A 9008-nucleotide genomic window follows, 5' to 3' on the forward strand; every position below is an offset into this window, starting at 1 on the left:
AATATCTGCTTTTCCAGCAATTAGCAAACATAAAACCATTGGAAATGCAAGAGCACAATGAAATAAGTGTAATAAAGCACTTTTAGGTGAGAGTGAATTGATTAACGTGGACCCCGACTTAAACAAGTTGAAAAACTTATTGGGGTGTTACCATTTAGTGGCCAATTGTACGGAATATGTACTGTACTGTGCAAACTACTAATAAAAGTATCAATCAATCAATCAATCAGTGTTGACCTGCTTGCACTTCTATGTTTATAAAGCACTTTAAGGTGAGAGTGTTGACATGCTTGCAGTTCTATGATTATAAAGCACTTTAAGGAGAGAGTGTTGACATGCTTGTACTTCTATGTTTATAAAGCACTTTAAGGTGAGAGTGTTGACCTGCTTGCACTTCTATGATTATAAAGCACTTTAAGGTGAGAGTGTTGACATGCTTGCACTTCTATGTTTATAAAGCACTTTAAGGTGAGAGTGTTGACATGCTTGCACTTCTATGTTTCCATCGCGCAACATGCAAATTAGTGTCGATTCGTGGGTCATGTGACTAAACATCCACCGGAGTTTTGCCGCGTCAAGTGTTGGAATTTTTATCATTTACTGTACTTCCTGTTCAGCGACGCTCAAATTGTATGATGTGTGGTAAATTATGAGAACGAAAATACGTTCATGTTGAATTAGTAAATGTTTCGTCTAATGTGTTTTCATGGGGTATTGTCAAGATTGTTTGTCATTCATTTCTGGTCTACTTTTATGCCTATTGTGTTTTATTGTGATGGTCAGCAAGAGGCACTTCCGGTCTGGGGAGCGGGATCTCCGAGTAGCTTGACGCAGGTCTGAGGCCTGCTGTGTTTTCAACGCAGGGAGAGCCGAGAAGCAAGATGGCGTCGTTAGGCGACCCAGAGCGGGACACCGGCCATTCACGTTGAGCTTTCCGCCCCAAATTGGAGACGGTGGGCCCGTGGGAACTCTTGCATGACCCCTCCTGGTGCTTCCTGCTCGCGGCTCCGAGATTGAAGCGGAAAAGAAAGGGCGCGCTCCTCCAATGCGGGGCAGGCGAGGAAGGCCGCCCAAACTGGCGGCTGAGATGCGGGAAGAAGGCTCGTCCGGCCCGGTCCGCGGCTCTCGGAGCGGCCGGAGCAGAGGGACGCGGGGACGAGGACGGGGCAGAGGACGGGGCTTCGGCGAGTTGGACTCGGACACATTCGGCCGGGACAACTTGAATTTGTCCCGGGGCCGCAAGAAAGTTGCAGCCGCCGCTGAGGCACCGCGGGGCCGGGGCAGCAGAGGCCGAGGCCGGGGGGTCGAGAGGCGGAGCGAGGCGGCCTCCCATCAAGGTGGTGTACGACGACAACAGCGACGAGGAGGAGGACTATTTGAGCTACCGATCGGAGGAGGAGGAGGAGGAGGACGAACTCCTCAACGACAACCCTTCGGAGGACGAGGAGGCCTTGCTGGGGATGGACTCGGACTTCGTGGAGGAAGAGGACGAAGACGAGGACGAGAACGAAGACGAGGGTGAGGAGGGCAGCTTCTGCACGGACAGCAGTGCGGGGAGTCCCAGCACGCCAGGTATGCCCCAAACACCTCAAGCTGCACGCATTGTTCAAAATGGAGAAACAGGCCTTTGTTGACCGTGTGCTCGTGTCCCTGCAGCACGCACGAAGGTGCTTTTTGCAAACATTTGCCGAAGGAAGTCACCGACGCTGTTAAGGTCGTCAACCATAGTCCTTTTCAAACTTCAAAGTGATCCTTCACTTTCCCCGGCTTCTGCTAGTACTTTGACAGCTCTTTGTTTTGAAGTGAGGCGCCCTTTTTCTCCCCCCTCACTTGTTGCAAACATCACTTCATTCATTACAGTGGCGTGCCGTTACCATAGCAACCAGCCGGGCTTGTGACCCATGTCGGCCAAAGTAATATTCACGTAGTTAATAATGTTACTCTATTATTTAAGTAATATTTATTGTAAAGGAGAAAAAGGACCGCGTGAGTTGGACATTCATTCAGTTTTTCCTCCTAGTGTTAGTTTTAATCCAAAGCAAACCAAACAAGCAGCTGTGTGAAGACAACCAAATAAATAAGCTCCAGATGTAATTGCTATGAAAATGAAAGATTTCAGAATTTCCCATCATCATCCATCCATTTCCTACCGCTTATTCCCTTCAGGGTCGCAGGGTGCGCTAGAGCCTATCTTAGCTACAATCGGGCGGAAGGCGCGGTAGACCCTGGACAAGTGACCATCTCATAACAGGGCCAACACAGATAGACAGACAACATTCACACAGTAGGGACCATTTAGTGTTGCCAATCAACCTATCCCAAGGTGCATGTCTTTGGAGGTGGGAGGGGCCTATCCCCAGGTGCATGTCTTTGGAGGTGGGAGGGGCCTATCCCCAGTTGCATGTCTTTGGAGGTGGGAGGGGCCTATCCCCAGGTGCATGTCCTTGGAGGTGGGAGGGGCCTATCCCCAGGTGCATGTCTTTGGAGGTGGGAGGGGCCTATCACCAGGTGCATGTCTTTGGAGGTGGGAGGGGCCTATCACCAGGTGCATGTCTTTGGAGGTGGGAGGAAGCCGGAGTACCCGGAGGGAACCCACGCAGTCACAGGGAGGACATGCAAACGCACACAGAAAGATCCCGAAGTAATATTCACGTAGTTAATAACGTTACACTATTATTTAAGTGATATTTATTGTAAATGAGAAAAAGGACCGCGTGAGTTGGACATTCATTCAGTTTATTCCTCCTACTGTTAGTTTTAATCCAAAGCAAACCAAACAAGCAGATGTGTGAAGACAACCAAATAAATAAGTTCCACATGTAATTGCTATGAAAATTAAAGATTTCAGAATTTCCTATCATTATCCATCCATTTCCTACCGCTTATTCCCTTCAGGGTCGCAGGGTGCGCTAGAGCCTATCTTAGCTACAATCGGGCGGAAGGCGCGGTAGACCCTGGACAAGTGACCATCTCATAACAGGGCCAACACAGATAGACAGACAACATTCACACAGTAGGGACCATTTAGTGTTGCCAATCAACCTATCCCAAGGTGCATGTCTTTGGAGGTGGGAGGGGCCTATCCCCAGGTGCATGTCTTTGGAGGTGGGAGGGGCCTATCCCCAGTTGCATGTCTTTGGAGGTGGGAGGGGCCTATCCCCAGGTGCATGTCCTTGGAGGTGGGAGGGGCCTATCACCAGGTGCATGTCTTTGGAGGTGGGAGGGGCCTATCACCAGGTGCATGTCTTTGGAGGTGGGAGGGGCCTATCACCAGGTGCATGTCTTTGGAGGTGGGAGGAAGCCGGAGTACCCGGAGGGAACCCACGCAGTCACAGGGAGGACATGCAAATGCACACAGAAAGATCCCGAAGTAATATTCACGTAGTTAATAACGTTACACTATTATTTAAGTGATATTTATTGTAAATGAGAAAAAGGACCGCGTGAGTTGGACATTCATTCAGTTTATTCCTCCTAGTGTTAGTTTTAATCCAAAGCAAACCAAACAAGCAGATGTGTGAAGACAACCAAATAAATAAGTTCCACATGTAATTGCTATGAAAATTAAAGATTTCAGAATTTCCTATCATTATCCATCCATTTCCTACCGCTTATTCCCTTCAGGGTCGCGGGGGGCGCTGGATCCCATCTTAACTACAATTGGGCGGAAGGCGGTGTACACCCTGGACAAGTCACCACCTCATAACAGGGCCAACAGAGATAGACAGACAACATTCACACTCACATTCACACACTAGGGCCCATTTAGTGTTGCCAATCAACCTATCCCCAGGTGCATGTCTTTGGAGGTGGGAGGGGCCTATCCTCAGGTGCATGTCTTAGGAAGTGGGAGGGGCCTATCCCCAGGTGCATGTCTTTGGAGGTGGGAGGAAGCCGTAGCACCCGGAGGGAACCCACGCAGTCACAGGGAGGACATGCAAACGCACACAGAAAGATCCCGAGCGCAGGCTCGAACCCAGGACCCTCATATTGTGAGGCAAACACACTAACCCCTCTCTCACCTTGCTGCCCTCCTATCATTATTTGTTTTCTAAATTTAAACACTTCCTTGTAGTCTACCTCAAATGTAGTGCTGGTTCTTTGGTTAGAATTTTGCATAGGTTATGTTTAACAGACCCTTTTTTGACTATCTCGTCAGGATGCGCCATTTTTGGAGTAGTCTTATTTACGTGGCTGCACTTCGACTGCCTCTGCATCTTTGTTGTAGTTTTTAGCGCTTCCATAGCGAGTCTACTGACAGATGGAGTTCAAACAATAAGCTACTTTGTTGTATGACTGGCAACAGCGGAGGATGCATGTGCATGTACGAGCCAGTCTGTTCGTCTACAACAGGGGTCGGGAACCTTTTTGGCTGAGAGAGCCAAGAACCCAAATATTTTAAAATGTATTTCCGTAAGAGCCATATAATTTGTGTTTATTTTTAAACTGAACACAACTAAACGTGTGCATTTTTAAGTAAGACCAACATTTCTAGAGTATAATAAGTCTCTTATTCTTTGTAATAACATTGTTATTCTGAAACTAACCGTGGAGGGGGCGTGGCCTGGGGGCCTGCAGCGAAGCAGGGAGTTGCCAGAACCGGCCTCGAAATCAGCGACATGTGCGTAGATGGCCCACCTGGGCCTTGTTATCTAATCGCCTGTCGCTTTGTGATAAGCAGCAGCCAGGAGGAGAGACGGGGTTGGGGCTAGAGCCAGAGTGTGAGCAAGAACGAAAGAGAAAAAGACAATTGCTGGAAAGCAACTAAGAGACTTATTGAAAAAAACAAAAACAATATTGTAACCCTGAAACAGGCTCTCATATCGGTGCTTGGTGGTCTGAAGAACCCCCAGGAGGGCAAGCCCCACACTAACCAATAATAAATAAGTAACTTCTTACCATTAACGCAACTTCTTGAACAGGTGCGGTACAAAAAAACGGATGGATGGATTAAAAATGCACGAGAATGCTTTATATTTTGAACATTATTTTTAACACTGTGATTACAAGTGGAATTATTCATTACTTATCGTGTCAAGCAATGTCAGCTCAGATTTATCCAAGAGCCAGATGCAGTCATCAAAAGAGCCACATCTGGCTCTAGAGCCATAGGTTCCCTACCCCTGCTCTACAATAACAACTCACGCAAAGCACTTTGGATAAATTTATAACATACATGTAAATATCCTCTGCAAAAACGGCACCAAATGTGTGAATTCCAGGCAGCTCGTTTCCCGGAAGGAAGGCAAGATTGTTTAATAAATATTTACACAATGCCTCTATGGTTTGATTTAATTTTGGGGGGACTTAAATACACAGGAGGAGGTACCAAATATATATTTTAAAAAGGCTTTGCTGTTTTGTACAACAACGAAACCTTAAGGAGAGTGTGAGGAAACAAACATTATTGACCCCACACCAGCAAAGCTATTTAACATGAGTCGCATTTGAACAATAACTTTATGCTAATTTAGTCCAGTTGCCGATCCAACATACTGTAGCTCACCGGGTGTTTGGTAGAGCTCCGGGCTTTATTTTAAAATGTCGAGCACAACTTTCACATTTCTGTCCTCTGTGAAGTGGTGGGCATATAGATTGTGAGATCTATCGCGTTTAGTGCATTTAGCAAACGGGCATAAGGAACTAGGGCTGGGCAGTATGGCTGAAAACTGTGTCACCATTTAAGTGGTGTATATCGGTTGATATCCATAATTGTGGATATTTTTATGAGCTGTCAAAAAAAAAGTACCAGGAGAAAAATATATTAAATGTAAACGGTTTTATTTCAAATGTTACTCCCTTCTTCTAATTGCAATGCTCTCAGCTATCACGGCATAAAGGAACAGGGAAGTGTCAACACTGGAAAACACTCAAACAATGGAAACACAATTCTAAAATCACATTGAACACTTAACAATAATGAAGGTGCAAAAATAAGATTGAATAATAAAAAAAAGAAGCCTACTAAAGTGTAACAAAATAGTGCAAAGTGTGAAAATGTAAACCTGAGAAGAACTTTTTTGGCAGGTTGAGTGTGATATTACTGATTACTCGTGCCTTGGTCCGACTCAGGTCCGTGTTAATAACTCCAATAAACTGCCATACTGTCCAGGTGACTTTTCCTGTTTTATCCACAATTTGTCGGCTCTGTTTTGCACTCATGTTTACTTTCTCTTCTTACGCCATGCCAAGAATAAACTTGATAATTGATGCTGTTGCCTGATCAGTGAACACTTCGTGCGTTGCTGGGTTAGTTCATGCAACCAACCTTGCTTCACCCCTTCCTGTTTTTTTGCAACGAAGAAGAAAACATACATCGGTTGATTTATCGAACGCATTTTTTATTAATATTGTTTTTGTGTCTATGGCGATATGTGATGATGTATCATTTCTTGTAATGTCAATCAAACGTCACTTTTCCAAAAGGTTCCAAACTCCGTATTTACCATTTTATGCTTTTCCTAATTGCCACCTCTGTTCCTTTCACGACCGCAGGCAGACAAAGGAGTTTCGTGGTACAGGAGCAGTCTCCTGTCTTCGAGCCGCAAGACATTCCCTCGTTGGATCTTCCCAAGTCCTCCGAGGACCTCCCGGTTCCTACCTCACAGCTCCTCAACGTGTCGGCCGTCTACGAGGTTCTCCGCAACTTCGGCACGGTGCTACGGCTCTCCCCTTTTCGCTTTGAAGATTTCTGCGCGGCGGTGGCCAGCCAGGAGCAGTGCATGCTGCTGGCAGAGACACACATCTCCTTACTCAAGGCTATTCTCAGAGAGGAGGACACTTCCAATACCACTTTTGGGCCTGCTGACGTGAAGGATTCTGTTAATTCAACGCTCTATTTTGTGGACGGTATGACCTGGCCGGAGGTTTTGAGGGCGTACTGCGAGAGCGATGCGGAATACCGGCACGTTCTGCCTTTGCAGGAAGGGGAAGATTACCCCTTTGAACCGTTGGAAAGTAAAATCAAAGTTCTCCAGTTTCTAGTGGACCAGTTTCTGGCGACCAACATCGCTAGGGAAGAGCTCATGTCAGAAGGCGTGGTGGCTTATGACGACCACTGTCGGGTGTGCCACCGCCTTGGCGACCTGCTGTGCTGCGAGACCTGCGCAGCCGTTTACCACTTGGAGTGTGTGAAGCCGCCGCTGCAGGAAGTTCCCGAAGACGAGTGGCAGTGCGAGGTGTGCGTGGCCCACAAGGTGCCAGGCGTGGCCGACTGCATCCCTGAGGTACAGAAGACGAGACCATTCCTTCGGCAGCTGCCCGTCGGCTTTGACCGACACCGCCGCAAATACTGGTTCCTGAATCGCCGCGTTGTTGTGTAAGTCCACCATCAGTTTGTGTGTTTGCCGCATTACACAAAGGTGAGTGGAGAAGTGAGGGATGTCTTGTCAAAGCAAATCTAAAACGGCATCAAAAAGTGTAGAATGAATCAACATCATGGAGAGATTGTTCTAGAGATCTGAACTGAATTCTATTTATATAGCGCTTTTCTCTAGTGACTCAAAGCGCTTTACATAGTGAAACCCAATATCTAAGTTACATTTAAACCAGTGCGGGTGGCACTGCGAGCAGGTGGGTAAAGTGTCTTGCCCAAGGACACAATGGCAGTGACTAGGATGGCGGAAGCGGGAATCGAACCCGCAACCCTCAAGTTACTCTACCAACCGAGCTATACCGCCCCCACCAGATGAGCCGCTATTGGCTTGAATGTGCCGTTTACAGAAGAGCATGGCTGGAGGTGCCGTGAGGAACATTAGGGAAGGTCTGTGCGGGTTACCAAAATGTGGATCTACTGCCAGGGGCAAACCATCTGGAATTGAATATGTGCTTTGACTAGGGGTATAACGGTACACAAAAAATTCGGTTCGGTACGTACCTCGGTTCAGAGGTCACGGTTCGGTTTAGGGATGCACCGATTAATCGGTAACCGAATATATTCGGCCGAATATGGCAAAAAAAGCCACATTCGGCCTTCGGTGGATTGAGTTAAGAACAAGGCCGAATAGTGGCGTGTGACGCAATTTTTTGACGCGGTGACGCAATCAACCAACGTGCGGTGACGTTGGGATATGTTGTGTACCTGTATAAGTGTATGAGGTTACAAGCACACACTTATTGAGATTTAGTGGGTCCTCTGTTTACATTATTAGCCTGTTGTGTAGGCTACCTGTATAAGTGTATGAGGTTACAAGCACACACTTAATTGAGATTTACGTGAGCCTTCTGTTTACATTATTAGCATAGCTACTGTGGCTAAGCAGACTTTTGCTTAAAAGGACAATAATTCATTTGTTGTTGGTTTATCCACTTTAATGCACTTTATTTTTTTGGGGAATGCATGTTTTGTTTGAAGGCCTAATATAAATGAAAAACGTTGTGCTTTTTTTGAAAAGCAAAGGCTACTGGAATATTAAAAAAATTTCAATATTCAATAAAAAAATACTTTATTTGAAAAACATGTCTAAATATTTATTCTAGGCTATTTATGCAATATAAAAAAACTTGTGAAAAACTGCATTCATTATTCGGTATTCGGCCTTCGGCCAAGCGTTAAAGTTTTATTCGGCTTCGGCCACAAATTTTCATTTCGGTGCATCCCTAGTTCGGTTCATTTTCGGTACAGTAAGAAAAAAAACAAAATGTACATTTTCTGATTAACACATTTGCTAAATCTTCCACCAAATTTTTTTTGATGTGAAGTAATCGGAAACTTGGATAGGTCAATAATTCATAATGACATTGATTTGGATTCAATATTATGTTTTGAGCAATGACAGTTTGAAATAAAAAAAACCCAGCTTTGTTTAATTAGACAACGTTGCAACTTTTTCTAAATTACATTTAGCCTTTAAGCTTTTTTATTTCACTTTTGTTTATGTTTTTGTTTATTTTAATTGTATTTTTAGAATGTGCCTTTAAAACATTAGGTGTTTGTTGCAAATGGCCTCCGGGGCACACTTTTGACACCCCTGCTATAGATATTAAAAAATTAAATCAGAGCCTGGCGA

General features: G+C 45.5%; 1 protein-coding gene across 1 annotated transcript in view; it reads left to right on the forward strand.

The window, feature by feature from the left end:
• Positions 1 to 832: 832 nt before the first annotated feature.
• The window catches only part of LOC133539053 (nucleosome-remodeling factor subunit BPTF-like), a 151564-nt gene continuing 143388 nt past the window's right edge, over positions 833 to 9008 (forward strand). Inside the window, 3 exon segments of the mRNA XM_061881081.1 lie at positions 833 to 1296; positions 1298 to 1572; positions 6496 to 7318. Coding sequence (XP_061737065.1) covers positions 1046 to 1296; positions 1298 to 1572; positions 6496 to 7318 — 1349 coding nt within the window. The 5' untranslated portion in view covers positions 833 to 1045.

The sequence above is a fragment of the Nerophis ophidion genome, linkage group LG20 (assembly GCF_033978795.1).
Source record: "Nerophis ophidion isolate RoL-2023_Sa linkage group LG20, RoL_Noph_v1.0, whole genome shotgun sequence".
In the NCBI taxonomy this organism is placed as follows: Eukaryota; Metazoa; Chordata; class Actinopteri; order Syngnathiformes; family Syngnathidae; genus Nerophis; species Nerophis ophidion.